The sequence below is a fragment of the Genypterus blacodes genome, unplaced genomic scaffold (genome assembly GCF_046128005.1).
Source record: "Genypterus blacodes isolate CSIRO-AG114 ecotype Tasmania unplaced genomic scaffold, CSIRO-AGI_Gbla_v1 ptg000111l_1, whole genome shotgun sequence".
In the NCBI taxonomy this organism is placed as follows: domain Eukaryota; kingdom Metazoa; phylum Chordata; class Actinopteri; order Ophidiiformes; family Ophidiidae; genus Genypterus; species Genypterus blacodes.
In genome coordinates, this window is record NW_027466915.1 from 4012074 (window position 1) to 4036567 (window position 24494).

The following is a 24494-nucleotide window of genomic DNA, read 5'->3' on the forward strand; positions in this document are numbered from 1 at the left end:
CGCCTAGGCCCTTTTAAAAGATTTGCTTTAGTTGCAATTCCATTTTTGGCACCCACATTTGTGCTTGCGCCTGTCCATGTGCCATGCTGCCATATACCACCCACCCATCATGGACAGACAACAGATCTCAAACCAAAGAAAGTGCCTCAGATCTTTTGATGAAGCCACTCTGTGCTTCAGCCATCTTTAGGGCGCTGATGCTAATTTACGCACAAATCTACGCTGGTAACACCAGCAGTGGGTTGTGTTGTGTCGGATCTGTCAGCATCTCTGATGTGGCGCATCTCAACTGCATCAAGTGAAAAGTGATTAGACAACAACAGACAGGAAGTTAGAAAATTAGTCTCCAAAATAAAAGCAACAAGCATGTCCCTCGGGAGCCATTCAACCGTCAAATCCATGATTCTGTACCTGCTATTTCCTTGCATGATGGCATAGCTTGTTGGGGTAACATGTATTGATAGCACACAATGACGACTCTCCTGTTCATCTGACGTGCAGCTGAAAGTGTTTATGAACAAACACAACCCAAACACAGACCCAGAAAGCAGGATCCTGTCGCTGCTGGACGTTATACTGGGTGATTGTGCAACCCACCATTGTTCCCCCCCCCTCCCCCTTTCAATAATGTATAGATTTGCCAGCAGAGGCGTTATTAGATATTAAGTATAATGACACATGTAAATAGCTGAAATTGTAAATATATGATGATGAAATCTTGACTTTTATGATGAAAGTCTAATGATAGTCTAATGATGATGACTAATAGCTCGAACTTGAACTATTTCTATAGAATTATATGATTTCGTATCAGCCCTCCACATCATTTGAATAGCCTTCATGCAAGCAAAGGACATGTAAACTTGAGAAATCATCTATTTGTATTTTATTGTTGTTGCATAGATTACATTGCATTTCACCTCAAGTGATTTCAATGTTTTGTATTGACCTCCAGAAGGGGCTCACATTATTATTATTATTATTTTATTTTATTATTGGTGGGCTTTTATTTGCAATGCAGTGCCCGGATGTTCGGTCTCCACCTTCTCTTCTTCCACTTGACGCGAGTGCGCACCTCACCGACCGGGAATACCGATTTCTGGACATTTCGGCCTTTTTGTCGCCCTGCACTGTGTTTTCTCGCGGACTGCTGCAAAAAAGAGGGGGGGGGAAGAGCGGATTGCATTTAGTCGTCGTTGGGGGGTTAAAGCGAACGATTATCTCGGTCAGTATTATGACAAACGGAGATGACACACATTCACAGAGAGCCGTATTTGTTTTGTATGGCGAAATGAAGCAGGGGGTGGAGAGTCGCCTCAGAGACGCTGGGCTCCGGCCAAACATCACCGCATTTTAGCACTTATTCGGTACCGAGGGTGGGTGGGATTTTTGCATTTGCATTGCATTGCATCTGCTGCATCGCTTGATCGGGAACGTATTTTTTTTATTATTTTTTGCAAAGTGCACGGCGGAAGATGCAGCTTGTGTGAGGACTCCCCCCCCAACCTGATATCCGTTGCTGCCATGATGGGCAGAGGTCTCCTCTCGACCGCGGCTCGGCCGGCTGGAGAAGAGGCAGATTGATTCTGGGGGTGGTGGTGGGGCGGGAGGGGGGGACGCTGGGTCTCATCTGCGGATGTTATTCGGTGTGTGTGAAGCCTGATCCTGTGAATATTATCCGCGCTAACTCACCGTGATACTCAGGGAAAAAGAGAAAGAAGAAGAAGAAAAAAACATGTCTTCTCGTTCTGCATTACCGTCTGGAAACGACAGGAGTACTGGAGACCATGTAAGTGCACTTGCACCCTATAAGCCCGTATGTGCATGCAAAGATAACCCTGCATCCCCTAAACAAAGATGTCCTAATGTGTCGCCCCCTAGGATTTGCTGAGCTTATTTTGGGGTAATGGCCGCGCTGATGCTGTGTTCTCATTAGGTGAAGGGGCTCTGGAGGTGATGTTGGATGGATGATTTAGCAGCACAGTCTCTTTGTAAACGGGGCTAACCTTGAGTGTCTACGCAGGCAAAGAGCTGATGGCAGTCAAACAGCCCGGAATGAGTCCATCCGCATACGATAACACTCAGCAGATATGCGCACAAAGCCTGCAAACCAGCCGTCACCTCTGATTATAAGCCTGTGGAGAGATAGTGATGTCACATTATTACTCCTTGCCTCTGCCGCTGCTCCTGCCAAGGCACTGTGCGTATGTATGTATGTATGTATGTATGTGTGTGTGTGTGTGTGTGTGATCCCCACAAATTGGATGGGTGTGACAAGCGCACGGGGCTAAATATGAATGTATGTAGGAAATCTGGGTTGTTCCATGTATGAAGCCAGGGGATTACTGCGTAAAATGATGTGCAGCCCATTGCTGCGCAGCGTACAAAGCGCCCAACCCCAGAGCCAGTGGGTGTCAGACAGCGCCATACATTCATAAGGTGCAAAACAGTAGGGGCCTGCAGAAGGAGGGATGATTTATTTACACAAGACAGACACAGTATCCATCCATCCATCCGTCCATCCATCCATCCGTCTATCTCCAAATCTGTGGTTTGACTGTTTGACAAGCGTTATGTCATGTCTTTGCTCTAAACACTTCTGGCAAAACACCCCCATCTGTTTTTGAGCAGAGCTTTCAGCACAGAGAGAATGGTTAAGCCAGTTTGTGTGTGTGTGTGTGTGTGTATGTGTGTGTGTGTGTGTGTGTCTGTGTGTGTGTGTGTGCCCGCGTTTGTCCGTTAGAAGTGTGTTATGCTGTCATCTTACAGTGAAGTGATAATGGCAGAGGAGTGACTTGCTCAGGCAAAAATGTTGCAATGCCACATTGGCACAGGTGAGGCTTGGCTCCAGGCGAGCCGTACAGTCGTTGGATTAATGTACCTCAGTGCCTGTGTGGTTTGGCACTGTTGGGGTCTGGAGTTGTAGAGAGCAGGTCCAAATTGGCTTTAGGTGGGGCGTGTGAACAGGAACGTTAGCACGGGAAGGAGGGAGTGTCTGAAGGTGGGGCTTAATGTCTGTGTGTGTGTGTGCGAAACTCAGAGCAAGATAACATGCTGGGGGGATGGAAGTGCGATGCCTCGGGGCCTGGGACTGGCCAGGGACCACTGTGCCGGCATCTGCTCCCTTTTTCTGCTTCTTCCTTGTCTATTCCTCAGGCTCTCACAGTTCATCTCCTCCTTTTACCCATAAAGCATCATGTTATCTTATCATGTCTCCTTGTCTTTGGTTTGGTTACCTTTTCTCCTCACACCATCTCTTCTCTCTCTTCCCCCTTCTGTGTTGTCCGTCACAAGACAGGAATCAGCTTCAAACTCTAATACTTCATGCTTTGCTTGTGCACATTGTTGTCCTCCTTTTCTCTTCTGCTCTGCTTGCTGCTTGAGAACCATGAGTGACTCGAGCTGTAGCATGCAGCAGCAGCAGCAGCAGCAGCAGCAGCTAACTGTCTCTGGAGCTGCTCTGGAAGCTCGAGGGCTCCCTTAGATTGCAGCACAAGTATGACTTTAACCGTATACGCTGTCACACTGCATGAAGACGTCTCTCAGCAGCCCAGCAGTGGACATCTAAAGGAGCCTCTGCTGAATCCAAAATGGAAAACAATTTGCTCAAGTGTTCACCTGCTGGATCGCATCTGTTAACCCAGAGATGAGGGTCACGGATTCACATGAAAGCTCAGCTAAGCAGAAGTGTTGTTGTATGTATGACACAAACACATGGCGGAGTGATTCTGCTGACAGAGACGCACACACACAACGCGTCACAATCTATTTATAGTTCGTACATGAAGCTTGGCTGCTTATTGTCATTGCAGTTGATGTTAATGTGATGTACAATGATTATTCAGTGACCTCCAGAAATACAGAGAATACTCCTACAACAGTTTTGAGATCGCACGGTAGTGATTCTGGGATTGGTGCGAGGAGATAGTTGAGGACTGAGCGTAGTGGAGGTTCTACCTTAAGCAGCCACATCCTAGGTTGAATGCAGTGTAGAATCTGTGTGTGCCTACAGGAAAAGAGGGCCAAAGCCGAATCGTTCAGCTTGTGAGCGCTGTGACGGTCCGTCTCTAAGGGAGGCAAAAGGACAGAAATATAAAGTCCTCCAGGTCCCTGATTTGCCTGCTGCTGCCGCTGCTCCTGCTGCTGTTTAGTGTTGTTGGTTTGGGTTTGGAACAGTGACTAACCCACCTTCTCTCACCTCTTTCTCTCTCCCCCCTTCCCCCCACCCCAACAGCATGTGTCCCTGGCGGCTAGCCGCTCAGACAAAGGCACTAGCCAGTCCAGCCGCTCGCTGGGCGCCCGCTGCAGGAACTCCATCGCCTCCTGCTCCGACGACCAGCCGCACATCGGCAACTACCGTCTGCTCAAGACCATTGGCAAGGGGAACTTCGCCAAGGTCAAACTGGCTCGCCACATCCTCACGGGCAGGGAGGTAAGACCCCAGGATCATGAAAGGTCTCAGGCTGCGTCCCCGCGTCATTGGACAAGAGGGACCGGCCTTATTTAGACACACAGATCCCAGAAAGTGGGACGGAAATGAGGAAGCTGTGATTTTAGCCAACAAGATCCTCAATCTGTTGTCAAGGTTTGTTCAACTGTTTTCACAATTTAAAGCAATATAAGTACATGGGGTTAGATTCTTGGTTTGAGGACGTCCCACTAAAGATGATTACATTTAAAACGCTGTCATTCTGATATTTTTATGATTTTCCTGCACAACTCAGTGGAGATTATAACTAGTCGCCTCTGAAACTACTATTGACTGATTGCCAGTGGACGTAAATGTCTGCGGTTGCTTGAGTCCACATTTAGTTGCTCCAGCATTGCGCAACATATTCCATCAGAGGCGATCAAAGTGTCTGTGGGATGTGGAACGCTATATTCTCCTGTGTTTGGATTTGGAGAATGATTGTTGATTGATGGAGGACATTATTGCCGCGGTCAAGAGATTTTCCAGCTGAGGTTCGTGTCCATTCTCCTCATTGCAAACTCCCTTTATGTCTTCCAGGTTGCAATAAAAATCATCGACAAAACTCAGTTGAACCCAACCAGCCTACAAAAAGTGAGTTTTTGCCTATTTTTTATCTACTTTATGCTTGAATCTGTAAAGCTGTGAATGTGATCACGATGTATTCTGTCGTTGTTGAATACGATGCCCAAGACTTTGCCTTTAGGATGAAATGGAACAAAATACTTGAGGTTTGAAGAGGTTCAGGTTCAGGTTTGTCCTCAGCTGTTTGTCCTCCAGAAGAGGTGCATCGGGGCTGCAGATGGACAGAGGTTCTCCTGGGATGTGATGCTGTTTGGCAGGTGCTGAGGTCCGGACGGAAGCGAGAGGAGACCTCTACCGTGGATATGGCCTCTCGTTGCTGTGGGCTCATCGCTGCCCTGAGAGAGGAGTGACTCATCACAGGAAGGGTGGCTCCGTATGTGCGTTAGCGGTCTTCACTCGTATGTAACTACCATCCTATTACCGAAACAAGCGCAACCGAGGCATCCTAGTGTCTCAGTGATGTTTTGGTGGCCATTGCGCTGTAGGTGTGTGTGTGTCACATGCAGTGCGTTTTGATGGGCCTGGCTTGTTTTCCTGCCGGTCAGCATGTTGACGGTTGAGCCTGAGTGGTTGGACACACAAGCTTTTTTTTTTTTTTTTGACGCATGAAGGGCAGAGACGGAAGGGTGGACGCTTCGCTTTCGCAGCCATCAAGGGCGATGGCGACCGACATCCGCAACCTGGAAATGTTGGACATGTGAAGATTTTCGCCGAGGACCCTGGCGTGATCAAAACACGGAACCAGGCGCAACACGGCTGACACGCAGGGCCGTATGATCACGGGTGGATCACATGCTCACATATCTGCATCTTATCATACCAACACATCAGTCACATGCGTCTTTCTGACCGTGATCATGCAAGCTTAATGCATCTGGGCTCGCCACGGTCAGTAATGCTGAAGCAGGACCAAGGCATGCGGACAACCCCCGTATTTAACCATAATGCTGCTTTGCATGCATTATGGTATTATGGTAAAAAGAAAAACAAAGTGCCTATGTGCCCCCCGACCTCCCCCCTCCTGGATAAACCTCACTGCCTGTGGGTTAGAAGTGAACAGACCAGAAGGATCAAATCAGGGATGAAATAATTGCTCCTAATATGTGTGATGCGTTAGAGGATTAAGCTCAGCTGGATGGAATCTGTCGTCTCCTGCTGTATCCTGGAAAAATTCTGCTCAGTCTCTGTGTTTACAGGGCAATAAGAGCAATGACCTTGAGTTTGTTACCGTGAAGGATTTGCTAAATAAATGGACTTTTGTCCCTCTTCCTCTCTCTGGTGTCTTGTAAACCCTTGATACTGCGGCTTGTTGCATGTCTAGTGTAAATATGTTTACGCTACCTGGCTTTTTAACAGAAGCATCGTAGGAAGTTACCCGGCAATTACCCAAACTTTTGCCAATTCCCGTCCTCCTCCTGTGCGGCTCTGAAGACAATGGCGCGACATTTTATAGGAAGGGGCCGACGAGCGAGGCAGAGGATTGGCTGCTGATTGGCGATGAAGCTCCGCAATTGGCCCGTGATGATAGCAGGCTTCTTTACACGCCCGTAGGCTCCAGAAAAGCCTCAGCGCAGAAGACATGAAAGAGCCCATATTAGCATAATCTGGCCTGTTATGTATGTTGAAGGGGGAGACGGGAAGCGATGGGTGGGGAGGGAGGGAAGAATAGAAGGAAGAGAAATCACAGATGAGAGAATCAAACCTCAGCATCTGTGAAGACGTTTTAGAAAAGGAAATAGGAGATTACAGGAGGATGTTAGTGATTGTATCTCTGGGTAACTGGGAACTAGATATGTGAAGCTTTTGGTCCAATCATTCTGTTCTGATGCAACAAATCCAATCTCACGTTGTCATACTGTTTGTTTCCTAATGTCAGGAATTGCAGTAGGGACTTAATTGCCTGTGTGCATTTTGTGGCCGTTAGGATGGCGGCGGCCCAAACACGCAGCCAAAGGATTGTTGATTGTTTTGACTGATCAGAGCGCTCAGCCTGGCCACAATGAGCAGAGAATTAATGGGACGGCTGATGAAACGCTTCAGCACTGCATATCCCAAGATTCCCTCCAGCACAGCTGGCAAAAGCTGGGAGAGAGCCCGGGCTTAATACCTGGGTTGCTATGGCAACAGTGACGTTGCTGGAGGAAAAGATGGAGGAATTGAATGAAGGAGCAGGGAATGGAGGGAGACGGAGTAGGAAAGGATGAGAGGAGAAGGAGGACTGAAGGAAGATGAGAGCGAAGCGTATCACACCGTGTCTTTATCCAGTAGGAATTGACAACATGGAGCAGAGTCACTGGGTTTTGATGAAGACCTTTTTGACGCAGGGTCTGAACTGTAACGACATGAAACCTGTGTGGCTGCATCACATTTAATCCCCTGCTCGGCTCTGACACAACAGACAACTGAATTCATACTATATGAGTTCAATTATATATATGTTTGTCACCTTTTTCTGTGGGTTTATTGGATGACAGGTTTTTATTTGAATATCAGAGAGGAACGCTGGTATTTTTAGGTGAAATCTGATTTCTCACATCTAAGGGCCTCTCAGTTTGCTTTCAGGAGCAGAACTGAGAACACCGCAGGTCTAATTTACACCTTACATGAACATGTGATCTGTATCCAGATACGTTATCAGGATAATGAAAAACACATGTTACTACAAGGTGTGGATTGAAATACAATTCAGTCTGCCAGACCATAATACGGACACACAGCTCATATCAGGATTCAATCTCACACACCCAGTCACAGCTGCACTGCATTTGTGAGTTAAAACCTTCCTGCCTCTGCTTGTTTTCCCTAATAAAGTTATTTTGAATCGGAGCTGTACTGTGCTGTGAATGTGTAATCGTTCCTGCATGGACAGTGACAGTCTGTGCAAAGAATTACTATTATATCAAAGCATATATGAAGGATCGAAGAGTCCATGCTGACTGCTGAAGTTATTTAAGTGAAAACTCAATTGCATACTGCAATTTCATAATTTTGGACCATCAGCACAACCACATTTGTGAAATAAGAAGACTTTGATTGATATATACAGTGTAGATGGCTGTGCTGTACATGTTGTACTTTTTCAGTCACATCCTCCAGCTGAAGGTAAATCAAGCGTGCAGAAAGTAATTCTTACCCTTAAAATGGAAACAGGTATGGGAATGGGAACGATATCCGACGTGGTAGACTCTCTCTTGCTGGATCTCTGTAGCTGGTGCTTTGAGTCTTCTCCCATGCAGCTTCTGTGTGCCCCTACCGTGCAAACTGAGCACACTAAATGGAGCCCGAACTCTCTTTTCCCCGCTGCGCTTTTTGATGTAGAAACTGGCATTTACATTTTCTTCACAAACTGACATTCTGGATTTAGGTGAGTCTAGGGACAGCAAATTTGGCTCTAGCGTCTCTGCCAAGGAGCTTATGTTTCACTCTCTGCTGATTTGTCACCTGATATTCTAAAATCTCCTAAACTGATATTGTATAATACATTCTTTGTACCGATTGGCCATTGATCAAGAAACAATAGATATTTTGGTCGTCATCCAGAATTTAGAAATCCAACACGAGAGCAAATCCATTCTGAAAATGAAAGAGAAAGACTGACCTGATTACAAATTAGTTACATTAATTTGATGTGTACTGTATTGGCTTTTTATTTGTCTAAATTGCTCCTCATGTGTGTCGTTCTCAAAAGGAAACTATAATGATTCTTCAGTAATATAGAGTAGATTGTTGCAGATATTCATGGTCTCTAACACTGATTAAACATAAAAGAAGATACCTTTAGAATCAAGAATGGCATAAAACAAATCCAGTTACTAATCATAAACATATAAAGCAGATTCTATAGTATATTGTATGGATATGAGAGTGTGTGTGTGCGGTGAATAAACCTCAGTTGTTTGATGTGGAGATGGGGTCACAGGAGATTTGAAGGACAGAAATATTGATTTTGTTTGATACATCTTTCATATGGAATATGTTTTAAATACATTACCACATTCTCTATAGGATTTTGAGTCCATGTTTGAAGGTGGAACACATTTACATCACATCAACACAACTCTGGTGGGATTATGAGAATTTGGGGGAATGGACAGGCCAGAAAACACCATGTCTACAAAATCACTGATAAGGCACAGTTTGTAAAAATGTATAAAAGTTGTAACAAATGACATTATTTAATTTTGAATACATCCCTTGTTACTGATGTGAAATATTATTACATTAATTGACCCGTTCAATTCTGTTCCTTCTGTGCAGCTCTTTCGGGAAGTGAGAATAATGAAAGGCTTAAATCACCCAAACATAGGTAAGGCATCTCTATTTGTGTGTGTGTGTGTGTGTGTGTGTGTGTGTGTGTGTGTGTGTGTGTGTGTGTGTGTGTGTGTGTGTGTGTGTGTGTGTGTGTGTGTGTGTGTGTGTGTGTGTGTGTGTGTGTGTGTGTGTGTGTGTGTGTGTGTGTGTGCGTGCTCGTATGTTTTTCTGCCATGTGTGTTATAACCAGACAGAGTTAGAGTGTGTGATTCTTTGAATGGGCTCCACATCTGCCATTAATGCTACAGTAGCAGACGACTCTTCACGCTTCAACATAGAGGTCACGAGGTCGGGATTTTCTTAAGCTGAAAGGTCACCGGGATCAAACCCTTGCAGCATTAGCGAGGGGGGGGAAGTCTCTCTGTATTAAGACAGACAGCTGTATTATTATTTATAACGTGCAGGATCTGTTGATGTACAGTAAGTGTGATTTTAATCTGATTCCATTGTGTGCTACAGTGCAGCTGTTTGAGGTGATCGAGACGGATAAGACCCTTTACCTAATCATGGAGTACGCCAGTGGAGGTGGGTGTCCGGGAATTACAATGAGCACAAATGATGCAAAAGGTTACGGCTCGGCCGGAACCGCGCCTTGCAAATCCCACAGGAATCTCTTGTGTGTATTGCTTGGATTATGACGTAGGTTTCAGGCCTATTTTGCTTCTTTGTGAACGTGCAGTAACACAGTAGATATATGCAGATAAAGATTGTCCACATTTGTTCATTCCCTCCACAGTTTTGGAAGGTGCAAAAAAAAAAGTTCTATAAATTCTGCATGTCTTAAAATGTGTATTAAAATAGTAGTTGCATCGTTTGGGAAAATAATTGAGTGCTATTCTTAGAAATGTTGCATTATCATTTTGATTTAGGGCTCTATACATCCAGTGATTAACTTCTAGTCTCCCTTGCTACAGCATCGATGTGCACACTGTCTGTAAACAGACAATGTACATCCCGGGAACCTTACATTTGATCAATCCTTTGATTTAGATGGAAACTTTTGATTTGTTCTCAAGCGGCCTCTTCCTCAGGTCTCAACCTCAGCACTTCACTTCCTGTTTCTTGGTGTCATTGAACCATTTTCAACATTCTAAAGGCTTTCTCCTTATTTCTGATACCACATTAAGTGTTCCTGCTATATTTTTCGGGATCAAAAGTTGACATGTTCTCTTTTGTAACATCAATTGAGAATGATTCTTAAGTATATAACATCAGCATGTTGATTACCTAAATGTAGCAGTGAGCTCATTAATACCACAAAAGAATTAGTATGTTATAATGAATACATGCTGTTAACCACATAAAGGTGACAGAATTTAATCAAAATTGAATGACTTGTCTAGATGTGCTTCTTCTTCTTTTCTTTTTTTAAATTGTTTAAACCTTTAACAGACAGTTTAATATTGAAGCATCTGGCATTCTGCATTTAGATGCAGTCTAGATGTTTTGTAAATCTTCAATCCGGAAGGCAATAGTTTTAAATTAAAGGACATTGGACTCCCCTTATAGGTGTCCACTTGTACATCCATAGTGAATATATTGTGGATCCACAGTACAAATAAGTCAGCAGCCTCCGTTCAACAATAAGTTCAAGTGTTTAAACGTCCTTTAAACACAATTTCACAAATATTGCTGATACACAGGATCCATTGTTGTTATGCTTTTGTTTCCGTGAATCTGTTTTATTGTTCCACATGCATTAGTCACTTTTCCTGTTTTTCTTTTTTAGTTTAATGGTTTCAGCTGTGGGTTTCCTTTAGGCCAGGAGTCATTTGTCATGTAGAAGAAGAAGAGTTGTTTACTGTTTGAACGTTTGTAAAGACTACAGCACTACTACTATTTACATTTACAGCAATATTAAAAAATTGACCTACGAGAGGAATTTACAGATGAATTACAAAATTAGGAAGATCTGACGTTAGAATGTCTGAATTCTATTCTATTAATTGTAACTGAATATTGTATTATAATATTGAATAGTAAAGTATTGAATCCAGAAACACAAACCACTGAAGTAGAAGGCGAGCCAGCAAGTGTGGCATTTCAGGAGGTGGGCCTAAAAAACTGCATGTTTTCACTCAGTTTGCACAGCTGTGCTTTAGCAAGGGCAAGGGAGAGTTGACGTGGATTAACACTTGATGACCCGACTGATCTGTTTCTCCTGCACTTGCCCACAGGTGAAGTGTTTGACTACCTCGTGTCTCATGGGAGAATGAAGGAGATTGAAGCCAGAGCCAAATTTCGACAGGTATGTAAACACAGACACTCAATGCAAACATGTCAGCCATCATCCTGCTTACACTTGGGATAAAGTGCTTGATATTTGTCTCGCTCTTGTCTTGTCTCACAGATCGTCTCTGCTGTCCACTACTGCCACACGAAGAACATCGTCCACAGAGACTTGAAGGTGAGGAAGCGCAGAGATGTTTGATTCATTTTGAGAGACGGGGAAACTAGGCAACGTCTTTCACTGGCAGATAACGTTGAATTTTAGGTTTCAGTCTTCGACTAATCGCAATCTGTTTGTAAAAAGGCCACCAGAGTGTTTTAATCACACAGCAGAGCACTGATGAGTGGAGAGGCTCTTTTTTAAGACACTTATCAAGCTGGGAAGGGTGGGAGGCCGGCCCAGCTTCTGTTCTAACACGTTATTACATTCCTGAACACACACTGTGACATATATACAGCATGACTCATGTCCAGTATCTATGTTATTGGACTATGTGCAAGCGCCACCTCCCCCCTCCCCATCTGTCTCACATTCTCTCGCTCTCTCGCTTTCCTCCTCATCACAACTCCCATTCTTCTATCCTCCCACTTCATCTCATTCCTTCCATCTTTCACCTCCCCCATCCATTTATCCCTCTTTCTGCACTCGCTCCCTCCCCCAACGTGTTGATCTGTGTGCACATGCCTCTTCTACCCTCAATGCCTGCCTCCTCCTCTTCATCCCTCTCTGCGCCGCTACGCAGGCGGAGAACCTTCTGCTGGATGCCGACGCCAACATCAAGATCGCCGACTTCGGCTTCAGCAATGAGTTCACACTGGGCAACAAGCTGGACACGTTCTGTGGCTCGCCACCCTACGCCGCCCCGGAGCTTTTCCAGGGCAAGAAGTACGACGGGCCTGAGGTGGATGTGTGGAGCCTGGGCGTTATCCTCTACACGCTGGTCAGCGGCTCGCTGCCCTTTGACGGGCAGAACCTAAAGGCAAGTCAATGGGAGGAGACTGACTCACCATTTCTCCTCTTATTTGGTCAAGTAAAAACATCCGACATTTCCCAGAATGCCATTCAACATTCAATAATCACCCATGCAATGATTTCCAATGTAACATGTGGTCTCAATAGCACCATAAACCTACAGTTCAACCAATCGAGCATTTGGCGCTTAGCTGGTCTTATCTGGTTCTTACCTGGTGATGACTGATGTCATTTTCCACCTTCATTTATTTCTCCATTAGCAGTCAGATGCAACAGAAAAAAAACGAAAAACATCCAAAATAAATCTGGCTGACGTGTGGGTTATTTATGAACACACGTGGTTTCCTGTGCCAAGATGTGGGTGAGCATTCCTGTGGAAAAGTGCTGAGCGGAATGATAGGAAACACCACCTCCCTGTCCTCACCTGAACCTCCGTCCCGCCTCTGAAGCCTGCTGTATATTCAAGCAGAGGGCATCTACGTGGGCCAACTAAGCAGTTAGTCACTTTCGCACCGGTATCTCCTCAGCTATACGTTTGGCTGACCCTGCTGAACAGAACGGCGGCTAAGCGGAACGCCGAGGCCACTTCCCTCTCTCTGCCATCAGATGATTATAGCAGTTAAGGTTGTTTCATACATGGATGTGTCTATAGGTAGCTAAGTTATACATAAACACATATATATAGGTTGCACCTTCTTGGCTATAAAATAAATATGAACGTTACATTTCCGTTCCCTTGCAGCAAAAATGGCTGTATTCACTCAGTTTCCATTATGAATTTGAGGTTTATTTATTGGAAGTTAAGAGTTTAAACATTGTCTCATCCTTTCCATATTGTCCCTATATGTATATCCCTGACCAACCCAGCTGTCGCGTAGATTATACAGCATTTAACGTGTTTGTATGCCTTAAATATGACAGATTTCAAAGCTCTTTATCAGTCAGATATTCTGGGATCTACATACTGTATAACAGATAAAAGTTAGTGGTGAGTAAAATTCAGCTATTTGTCTCAGCCAGTATTTTTTTTAATCCCAAATCCAGCAGATGGTAATGAATGGCCCCCTAGAGCTGCACCAGAGGGTGGAGACAAATGTGTGTTTGACCCCTCTCATATCTGACCGCACCCTCTCTTACTGCCTGCAGCGAGAGACTAGGGGATACACAGTGTTATAGTACAGAATGACATCAGATGTGTTGTTGTGTTGGCGCCACCAATCGTTTTTTTTTTTTAAATCTTAAGTGAAATGATGAAATGCTACTTGGCCGACATCACAGTTCCACATGTTGTGTTTGCGCTCCTTGCTTGTGGTTGTGTTGCTCGTCCTGGCTGTTTTTAAATTAGAGATGTGTTACATTGGTCCTGCAGGAGCTGAGGGAGCGCGTGCTGAGGGGGAAATACCGCGTGCCCTTCTATATGTCCACAGACTGTGAGGGAATCCTACGCAGATTCCTGGTGCTCAACCCCTCCAAGCGCTGCACCCTCGAGGTGACGGAACAGGAAACACAACAGATACAGAACCTGCTTAAAGTAACCGTACAGGTGGACTGAAGTGTGTCTCTGTCGTTGTTTTTACAGCAAGTCATGAAAGACAAGTGGATAAACGCAGGGTATGACGGGGAGGACCTGAAGCCTCATATAGAACCTGTGGAAGACTTCAGCGATCCAGCTCGCATAGGTGAGTCAGACGGGTCTATGCTGGGCCACCGCAGCTGCATGATGGACAGATGGGATGGATGTATATCACAGTTCATTCATTCATATTTGCATCTGTGTGTGTGTGTTTCAGAGGTGATGGTTGGGATGGGCTTCACATCAGAGGAGATCAAGGACTCCCTGCTCAATCAGAAATACAACGAGGTCACTGCCACCTACCTGCTACTGGGCCGCAAAAACGATGTGAGCTTTCTGAGTCCAACCAGCATTTGTGATTATGATTTGTGAAAGAATATTGGTAGGAAATATCTAGAATACAAACATGATGTTACATTTATTTGATCTAAACAACATTGCTCTCTGCCATATTGCAATAAACACAGAGATCATATACACATAAATATATATCCAACATGTCTGTGTGTGTTCCAGGACGGAAGTGAGACTCGCACAGCTGGCAGCTTGTCCCTGGCGAGGGTACGACCCAGCCCCATCACCAACGGGACCAATAAGCACTCCTCGGCCACTGGCTCCTCTTCCTCCTCCTCCTCCTCATCACACAGCAAGACCCAGCGCAGTGCCTCCACCTACCACAGGCAGCGACGACACAGCGACTTCTGTGAGTCTCTGTCCTTATCTCAGAGGTCAACTTACACACAAGGGACTGAAACAGCCATCAGTTCCAGGTACACGCCCACCCCACCCCCCTAAATGTGCTGGCTCCTCCTTTTGTGTCTCTACTAAGGTGGGCCCTCCATGCCAGTCATGCACCCTAAACGGAGTCCCACCAGCACGGCCGACCGGGAGCTGAGGGAGGGCCGGATGCCTTCGCGTAAGGCCAGTTGCAGCGTGATGGGAAGCCACAGCCTCCCTCCCTCCAGCCCGATGGTCAGCAGTGCCAACAACCCCAACAAGTCTGAGATCCCCGACCGTCGCAAAGACATGACTGCCACCACGGTAAGAGAGAAGCTACAATCATGATGTCACCGTCAGCTGTGGATTATATATAGATATGGATCTGTTTCCATGCGACTGCTTTGTTTTCATCCTGTGTTCGTCCTGCAGCTGCCACTATTTTACATTGATGTACAACATGGATGGTTGAAGTAACACTGGCCGCGTCACCTTATTGCTCTTCTTCTTGGAGAGTTTGTACTGAACTGGAGAAAATAATAGCGTTGCATCTTTAGCACCAATAATTAACTTAAGAATATCTCGTCTGGTGTACGGTAACACGCTGCTCTGAAGGCTGTGATCCTAACACCACATACTTACAGCTACTTGCAGTCTGCAGCTGTTTCAGAGTGCAATGTCAGTGAGTTGACCTTTGACCTTTGCTGACCCCTCGCTCTGTAGAATAACATCCCCGGAAGCTCCATGACACGCAGGAATACGTACGTATGCACAGACCGCTCGGGCACTGACAGACACTCCCTGCTGCAGAATGGCAAAGATAACAGGTATCTGGACGTGTGTGAGTGTGTGTGTCTTGCGTTTGTGTGTGTGTGTGTGTCAGGGAGTCAATTGTGATCAGACAGCAGCATACACAGAGATGAAATAGCTACAAACACATCTTCAAATCACTTCTTCCTCTTTCTTCCTCCACAGCTCACTGAGTCACCGCATGGCTCCGGCCTCCCCGTCCACGCTGAGCATCTCCGGGGCCGGCGCCGCCTCCTCCTCCTCCACCTCCTCCACGGATCGATGCCGCTTGACCCGGGGCTCCACGATCCGCAGCACCTTTCACGGCGGGCAGCTGAGGGACCGCGGGCCCCCGGTTTACGCAGCCCCGCCCACCTCCCCCACCCTATCCCACCACGAAGCCAGCCCGCTGCCCCACGCCCGTACCAGAGCAACCTCCAACCTCTTCTCCAAGCTGACCTCCAAACTCACTCGCAGGTAGATTTAAAAACACATTCACAGCTTTACAGTTTGAATCTTTTACATTTCTCACCACTTTCTTGATCAATTTTCACACACTACACTCCTTTGCTCAATCTCTGCTTAGCTCTTATTTCTTCTCCTTGCACTTTGTTGCTACAGGTCCTGACATTATCACAAGAATAAGTCCACTATTGATACACATTCCCTCCTTTTGGCTGCCTTTGTGATGATTTGGTATCTGAAGATTGTTTGTAACTAGAGCTTTAGATAGTACTCTGCACTTCAGCTGGAGCACAACCCTGGTATGGATTCATGCTTCTCGTACTCCATAGAGGCCCTGGATCTTCCTCCGCCCCTCCCTCCTCCCTCCCAGTCGCCATAACCACACACGTCTAATCTTATCAAACCTCTGCTTTATCCTCGCCGATCAGCTCCCGCGCTGCGCTCTTCTCCACCACTCCCTCTCCTCTGACTGAATGATATTCTTTCTCACCCTGTCCTCTCGCCCCCATACTCCCCCTTTCTCTCCATATTTTACCTCGTTCTGCTCTCCCCCCACCAACCCACCCACCCCACCCACGTCATGGCATCAGGGTCAACCTTGACCCGTCCAAGCGCCAGGGCTCAAACAAATCAGTCTCGGGTTGTACTCTTCCACAAGGATCAAAAACAGTTAGTAAGTCTCCATGTCTCTGGCTTCTTTCTTGTCTGCCTGTTTGCCTGCCTGCCTTCCTGCCTGCCACCATGTCTCCGTTTCTAAAATCGCTGTTTGTCTGCATGACTCAATAGCTGTCTTTGTTCCACTTAGATTGAGTATTTGGTCTCACGCATGTTTGCAATCAAGTAAGGATTTGCTTAAAAAAAAAAAAAACATTTTCATTCATCATCATTCTTGTTGTTGTTTTTTTCAGGATCATAGTCGATGTTTGTAGAGATGGAGTCCCTAAAACAAATGATGTAATGATTGAAATAAGGCAATTTTATCATTATCACTGACCTGAAACTTTGATCTGTGGTCTGTTAATCTGTATTTTGGAGCACAGAATGGGAACGTTTACTACGGGAGCATTTCAGAGTCTCACTGGTGTCTGCATGCTTTAAAATTTGTGAATCAGAAAACTTGCAGAGTGAGTGTCTGTAAGGTGAGATCCTCCAGCCGGGACACACTGTCCTGCACGTCTGGTGCTGATTGATGTGGATGTTGATGCTTGCTTGGTCTCTCCGAACGCTGTCTCATTTCAGCATCGATCGTTTACGAGTTTACTCATTGTAGTCTGACCTCCAGAGTGTTTGTCGGATCGCCTCTGACTCTGCTTCTCTGTCCTACAGGGTCACAAATGAACCTGAGGGAATCGGGAGATTTGCGGTCACAAGGTCAGTATGCCGACGACAACGACAGAAATTAGAAAAAATTAAAAGTTGATGGTTTGAATCTACGTGGCACAGCCCTGACCCTGTGTGTGGATATGTTTCCGTTCTTCCCTCCCTCCTCAGTTGCCATCTACCTGGGCATCAAAAAGCGCCCGAGCCCCGGGCCGTCAGACATGGCTGGGATCTGAGGAGTGGCGGGCGGCGGGACCCTGCGGAGGTGGTACTGGCTCTGCGGGAGGCGGCGCTCGGGTGTGACTGCCAGGTCCACCACGCCGGCCCCTTTCTGCTCTCCTGCACCCACGGCATGGCGGGGGGGCGCGTGGCTTTCGAGGCTGAGGTGTGCCACCTTTCCACAGGCACGTCCGAGACTTCTAACGGGGTGCGTTACACGAGACTCTGGGGGGCACCGCTTGCTTTTCGGGACATTGCCACCCAAATCTCTAAGGACCTTGAACTTTGAGGGTGTGTGTGTGTTTGTGTACGAGTGCGTCTTTGTGCGTTAGTGAGTGTTTGTGTGTGTGTGTGCAAAAAAAAGAAAAAAAGAAGAAGAAGCGACGGGGTGGGGTGGAAATAATTCAATGAAAGCAAACACAGAAGGGCTGAGGGGCTGGACCCAAAAAGGAAAGACTTCTCCTTCTGTCTCTTTCATTGCCACATGACCACCCCACCTGCACACACTCCACCCATACACATACAGATAAACGCACACACACACCTGACCCGTGAAGTCACAGACTGAGGCACACCCCTCACACCCCTCCACTCACCCACCCACCTCAGCCAAGTACTTAACTGAGCAACTGCACCGACTGGACCTGGATCAGAGGGAATCTAGTTGAATATTTTTATTGCTACTCTAGCCATAATGACTCTTTATTTTCTTATTTATTGCTCTCATCGTTTTAACCACTGTCACTTTCACCACCACAGAGAAACAGCTTGTGTATGGGACGCCATCGACAAGTCTTTTTTTTTTTTAATTGAGTTTTATTTTCTTAATGTGAATCATCTTTAACGTAACACCATACATCTCCCCCCGCCCCTTTGTTAGTTTAATTACCAATGAAGTGATTTATCTGCCGACTTTTTATCACTTGGGGACAATAACATGCACAAATATGGAGATGAGTGTAACTCAGTGATCAGACAAGCAGCTGTATAGGGTCGAGCGTCGCTTTGATTTGTGTACATACAGCAGCGTCGACCGCACTGGATCACAGTCTGTGGGGGAAGAGGGTTGACGGGGTTTTGAACCAGCTAATCAGAGGCCGTCTCTTACACCCATAAGACGGATCGATGCTGAGGTTCTCTGCAAAGGACAAGCAGAAATTAATATAGATAAGAAGTTTATTTGGAAATGCGTCACAGGCTCTTACTCATTCATTCAAGAAAAGAGGCCCGTTTTAAAAATAAATCTGGACTAGAACCAAAATGCGTGGGCTCAGCTGATCTGGTTAAATATAAGGGGATAGAACTTAACTGCTGTTGTTTTCGCCTCATTAGCTCTTTCTGCAGTTGCCACAAGAGGAAATGGACGTTTTGAAAGGGCTGCACACACAATCCGATAACCTTTTCAGAGAATCTACCGCTGTCCTCTGATTGGCTGGTGTCACTGTCTGTCAACGCTTGTGGTCAAAACGTTTGTATTTTTCTATCCCTGCAAACCCACGACCGCACCCCCCTCCCCAACCCACCCCCGCCTAGTTCACCCCTTTACCTCTATCAAGCATGGCGTCGTGACTCGACACCAGTGACTCTCCTGTGAATTGTTCTCACGAAGACGATACAAGCAGGCCGAGCGACTGACAGAGGTTCATGGTGCAAAGCCTTTGCCCTTGAATTCCGTATGGATATGCCAAAACAAACAACAACAAATAGATAGATGCAGTATGTCTGGTTAATTTCAGTGCAATGAAGGTCTTCGGTTCTATTCTGTGCCATCATCTCAATGTGTCGAATGAAAACACAGAAAGTGGATCATCTTAGCAGCGAAACGTCTCAGATTTGACACTGAATTTGCAAAGATACAGACACACAGAAACACACATACACGCACACAGTCATACACACAAATCTGCTCACTCTCATTCTCTCTATCTCGCTCTCTCTCCGTCTCCTTCCGCATTATGGCACTGATGACTGTGGGGATCAGGTGAAGTGTTCTAGAGAGGCACGATGAAGGCAGTGTGGACAGTATTCTCTTCTTCTTATAGTCACGTTGCCTTTAAAGTGAACTAACCCCCAGCGCCTTCATGCAGTACATAATGTAAAAAAAGGAAGAAAAAAAAACAGAGAAAGCTTTCTATCCTCCCTCCCTGTTTTTAGTGAACAACGTACTGTGATATTTATGTAGGCAGAGATCATATCGTTTGGCTGCTGATTTACTGTTAATACTATCTCAGTTGTGGCTTTGCTCATGGTGACCCCACCCCCCAAAAAAACCCCATCTACTGCCTCCTTACCCCCTATTTCCTTTCCCTACCCCCTGTCATAAGATCCCCAATTCCTTCCATTTACCAGGAAAGCCAACCTTAGCTGTCCATCAACCCGTACGTAACACCCACTTTTTCTATCTTCACATCGAGCGTTTAGCTTTCCCGACTCTTCGTTTGAGACCCTGTTGTTCTGTCTGGGCAGGGAAACACTCCACCGTTCGCACTCTTCACGTCGTAGACCCATACTTGACATCTCCTTAGTCCTGTTTGGTGTGTGCCAGTTCATAAAGTCATTGAGCCCAAACAAGAGGAGACGCATCTGACATGTCCTCCTCCTCAGGGCGAAAAAGCAGACACCAATATGGACACCTGGAGTCTGTCCTTGTCCTCTTCCTGGACGTTTTTCATTGTGGTGTATATTAGCATTAGGTAATATAGACCTCAATGCACTTTGCTTTGACTTGAATCAGCTCCTTCCAGTGTGCCTGTATAGGTAATAACCAGAACTAGCCACTGGAGGGCGCCAATGTCTTAAATGTGAAACACTTCAATTTGTGGATATTTGCACAGGTACTTTATTTATTTTTTAGAATAATATCATTAAAAAACAGGATTTATATCAGTCACTTGATGACTGTATATAAAATATATGAATATAGTATATATCTTAGAGCTCAAGGTTTATTTATAGCTAGAGCAAGGGAAGTAATTCTAGTTTAAAGCAGTTTCTGTCAGTGACAATGGGGAACAAAACCAACCTGCAATCCTGCATGACTTCAGAGTTTGGGTTTTAGGGAAAAAATTAAACATGCACACCTACGACTGGAAACTTTGTGGAATGCAGACAGTCAGTTTTTAGTCATGAATCGATACAAAGACCGTGGTGCTGGTCGGGCACCAGGTCCTTCCCCCTTTCACAAAACAAACAGAAAGGCTTGAGTAAAATAAAGTGACTTCCCTCCACCTTGTTTGCTAGTGGAAAGGTTCAATTCATTCAAGACGGCTTCTGAGATCTTGATATGATATTTAGGTATGCCACGAAATGTGCCGCAGCATTCTGTACCACTGTATGAGAACGAAAACGGTCAGTTTTTGATTCAACTAAAGATTGGAAAGACTCTTACGGGGAGAATAAAGTTTGCAATTTAGAAATGTGTATTCACCAGTTCCACTTTATGTCAATTATGCCAATACCTCCTTGAAACATTGAAAGCTCTGGGTTGCATTCAAGCCATAGAATTGTTACTTTCCAGTCTCCTGATCACATGTACAGTTTGGATGGGTTTCTAAGCATTTCGGTGGAAATTACGTAACGGAAGTATGGGAAAAAGGTAAATATGCTGATGGTATACTGACCTCTTGTAGAGTGACAAACATTATCTCAAGGTTGAATCTACTGTGAAAAATTATTGAAATGATTGATTGTTGAGTACATGCTTGTATACCTACTCAGTGTCATTGTTCTGGTTCAGGTGGCTCGTACAGTATTATGACCCCAGAGGCTCAGTATTTAACATGCACTGTCATTTTGACTGATTTTGGAACCCGTTGATGTTATATGCAAGAGACTAATGAGACTGAAGAACATACACAGTTTGACCTGTATGAGTAATTTTACACAACACCACTGTTCAATTCCTCCCCTCAGAAACAAACTGTAAACTGAGATTGAGTGGTTGTGGTATTTAAGGAGAACTTGGAGCTGAAGATTAATAAAATTCACAGATGTTGGCATTTTTCTTTCATTTTGTTGTCTTTTTTTAAGTACATAACCTGTTGAAGTTGATTTTAGATTACACGAGAAGAAAATATGATATATATGTAGGTATGTTTATATATGTACATAGCCTTGATTTGTTGTGATTATTGCAACACAAGACAAAAAAGAATTGAAGGATTGTTTCATGGAATTTTTTATTGAACAGATTCACTACTGATGACTTGCATAACAAAAAATAGGTGGCTCAGTGGAGGTTGATCCCAGGATATTACAAAACCCATATAGGAGAAAAATGAACAAAGGATTGAGATGAAAAGCTGGAAGGAGGAAAAGAGGTGAGCAGAGCCAAGAAAGAGTCTCTAGTCATTGGAAAGAATAAAGATTGTCCCCTTTTACTTTTGGGTGGGGATCATGCTGTCAATATCCTCTCCCTTCTCCAGCTTCTTCTCCATCTCAACCATAAGCTTGACACCATCAACCACCAGCTGGACCTGAGACACCTCAGAGGAGCCCAGGCGGTCAGCGTTGGAGATGTCAAACACTCCACCCACAGAGGCGGTATCCACACCACCTACATGGGATGAAGATGGCATTGTGTCCAGATTACAATTTAGAGAACTGATTCTGTGTCTGTGCTATTTTCGGCATGAGATGTAAAATATATGTCTATACTGTACCTGTGCCACGCTTCTGCAGACGCAGTCTGGTGAGGATCTCCTCAAACTTAGCATGTGTGCTCAGCTTGGGCAGCTTGACGTGGACGCCACCACGCAGGCCAGTTCCCAGGTTGGAGGGGCAGGTCAGGATGTAGCCCAGATGCTCGTTCCACATGAAGCCGTGGTTTTTCTTCTCGAAGATCTCCTCAATCTGTTAAGAGAAGAGTCCAATGAAAGCCCGTCAGCGATCTGCAATGCATTCACCCATGTTTCCATTATGACTCTTTATGATGTGTACCTTCTGCAGGCCAACGCAGAAACGTATGAAGACCTCCCTCATGTTGCCGCCCTGCTGCATTGAGATGACACGCAGGTGATCCTCCTCGTTCACCCAGACCAGAAAGGACTTGTTGTCATTGTGCCTGACAAGAAGTCGATGCAAATGATCAACATGAAGCAAACTGGTGATGCTGGAATCTAATGCTAATATAGATCAATCCTAAAGGTTTTGAAAGGGTCCCAGTGATTTGACCAGCTGACTATTATTGCCCAGACTTACCAGATGCCTCTGCCATCGGGCCAGTCACGGGCCATACCAGCACAGGTCAGCAGGGGGGAGACGGGCTTGTCAAACAAGAAGTGATCGTTGATCAGCTGCTCCTGCTCAGCATCAGTCATGGACTTCAGAGGGTAGTACTTGCCCTTGAACTCACCATCTAGGCTGGTCAGAGCTGGGGACAGAGGTACCATTAGGAGATTGCATGTTCTCTCATGAAAATGGACATATCAACAGAAACCCTTACAGTTGAAGCATTTGGTGCTGGATTTCCTTACTAACTCTTTAAAGTGTGAAGTTCAAGCTTACTATCCAACCCTTTGCCTACCTGTGGACTTTGACTATTAATAGCAGAGAACCTTACCCTCAACGGACAGCTTCTCGATAAGTCTACGCTCGCCACGGCTGTTGTGGGGGGGCAGGGTGAATCCCTTGATGCTGCGTCCAGTACGGACACGGCTGGACAGGACATAGGCAGGATCCAGGTCGTCACCACCCTGATAACGATTAAATGTGATTTCTAAGTAAAAAGGTGACACAGATCATTAATTGGTTGCTTCTTCTTTGTTAAAAAAAAATCAAAGTTTGGACTAAATACAAACTAGCAGAATGATTTACGTCAGAGACAGCTGATTTATTTAGAGTTCCACATACTTTAATTACTCAATGAGCCATATGGTTTTCTGTTACTGGGGAAAACTGGTGTACTGCACCTTCAGGTTCTCGAAGTTCAGGTCGGTCTTGTGCTTGTCAGTGGGCTTGTATCCATTATGACGGTCAGAGATGATGGGATCCAACAGATCCTTGAAGACCTCATAGGACTCCTCATCACCAGCCACGCAGCCAACAGTCATAATGAAGGGGTGACCTGGTGGGAAAGTGATGGTAAGATGCTTTTGTCTGATGTAGCAAACCTTTGTGTTGTGTTTGACACTGAATCACTAGACACTTACCAGGATTGTCAACACCAGTCTGAATGACGTCATCCAGGGTGTAGCCACTGGGGGTTTGCTTATCCCTCATCTTGCCATACAATTCCTTGGTCAGAACCTTGGCCATGTGGTTGTTGTGCTTGCTCAGGTCAGGGAACTCCTCCTCAACTTTGTAGTTGAGTTTGAAGTTGTTGTGGGTGTTTCCGAAAGGCATGATTGCTTTTCTAACTCTGCAAAGACAGAAAACAGATTCCAAATACCTGAGATGAATGTATCCAAATGTGAGACCGGTTCTGAGAAGGGATTTGAATAACCCCCACATTTCTTCAAGAGTGTGTTCACCCCCCACGTCCTTTGTGTCAATAGATCCTATAATATGAAAAACTTAGCACATCATGAAAGCTGTTTTGACTCAGATTTTTAACAGAAGCTGGCGTGTGATAGTTGCAGTCCCGTCAGTCCATCCAGCCAGCAAGATCCACTTCCCTTTAATTAACCATATGCATAGTCACATTACCTTTGTCTTATTTGTGAAGACGCTGCCTTGAGAAGACAATGACTTAAAAAGTCTATCTTATAAATACTTAACCACTGATGCACCCGTTGCATCATGTGAATGTGATCTGTCACAAACTGCAATATGACATCAGCATCTATGATGTCATTACAAGTTGCTGGCAGAGGAAGGCAGGTCAAAAAATTATGTTATGACTGATA

At 45.3% G+C, this 24494-nt stretch overlaps 2 protein-coding genes across 3 annotated transcripts; one reads left to right on the forward strand and one right to left on the reverse strand.

The window, feature by feature from the left end:
• The first annotated feature begins 1652 nt into the window (after window positions 1–1652).
• mark4a (MAP/microtubule affinity-regulating kinase 4a) lies at window positions 1653–20244 on the forward strand. 2 transcript variants are annotated; one of them, XM_076161438.1, is made up of 18 exons: window positions 1653–1789; window positions 4235–4432; window positions 5009–5062; window positions 9311–9359; window positions 9824–9889; window positions 11542–11612; window positions 11715–11771; window positions 12337–12573; window positions 13936–14055; window positions 14146–14245; window positions 14357–14466; window positions 14656–14842; window positions 14969–15180; window positions 15580–15683; window positions 15832–16122; window positions 16701–16783; window positions 17437–17481; window positions 17602–17716. In XM_076161438.1, exons 1-18 carry the CDS (start codon window positions 1736–1738, stop codon window positions 17664–17666), a joined length of 2103 nt encoding a protein of 700 aa, XP_076017553.1. In that variant the 5' UTR covers window positions 1653–1735; the 3' UTR covers window positions 17667–17716. The 2 variants fall into 2 exon arrangements, with proteins under 2 accessions (XP_076017553.1, XP_076017552.1); XM_076161437.1 differs by lacking the exon at window positions 16701–16783 and having other exon boundaries at window positions 17602–20244.
• A 1781-nt stretch (window positions 20245–22025) lies between these two features.
• LOC143009245 (creatine kinase M-type) lies at window positions 22026–23995 on the reverse strand. The gene is made up of 7 exons (XM_076161304.1): window positions 23799–23995; window positions 23559–23713; window positions 23210–23342; window positions 22849–23020; window positions 22588–22711; window positions 22311–22500; window positions 22026–22204 (listed from the first exon to the last, which is right to left on the reverse strand). The coding sequence occupies exons 1-7, from the start codon at window positions 23989–23991 to the stop codon at window positions 22026–22028; spliced, it is 1146 nt and encodes a 381-aa protein (XP_076017419.1). The 5' UTR covers window positions 23992–23995.
• Between the last annotated feature and the right edge of the window lie 499 nt (window positions 23996–24494).

Excerpts from the sequence above, each read along its gene's own strand:
- mark4a (XM_076161437.1), top strand. The coding sequence starts at position 1,736 with ATGTCTTCTCGTTCTGCATTACCGTCTGGAAACGACAGGAGTACTGGA. Across the intron at positions 11,772-12,336 it reads TCGTCCACAGAGACTTGAAG|GCGGAGAACCTTCTGCTGGA; the intron begins GTGAGGAAGCGC and ends GCCGCTACGCAG. Across the intron at positions 15,684-15,831 it reads CAGAATGGCAAAGATAACAG|CTCACTGAGTCACCGCATGG; the intron begins GTATCTGGACGT and ends CTTCCTCCACAG.
- LOC143009245 (XM_076161304.1), bottom strand. The coding sequence starts at position 23,991 with ATGCCTTTCGGAAACACCCACAACAACTTCAAACTCAACTACAAAGTT. Across the intron at positions 23,343-23,558 it reads TGAACTTCGAGAACCTGAAG|GGTGGTGACGACCTGGATCC; the intron begins GTGCAGTACACC and ends AATCGTTATCAG. Across the intron at positions 22,712-22,848 it reads CCCGATGGCAGAGGCATCTG|GCACAATGACAACAAGTCCT; the intron begins GTAAGTCTGGGC and ends ACTTCTTGTCAG.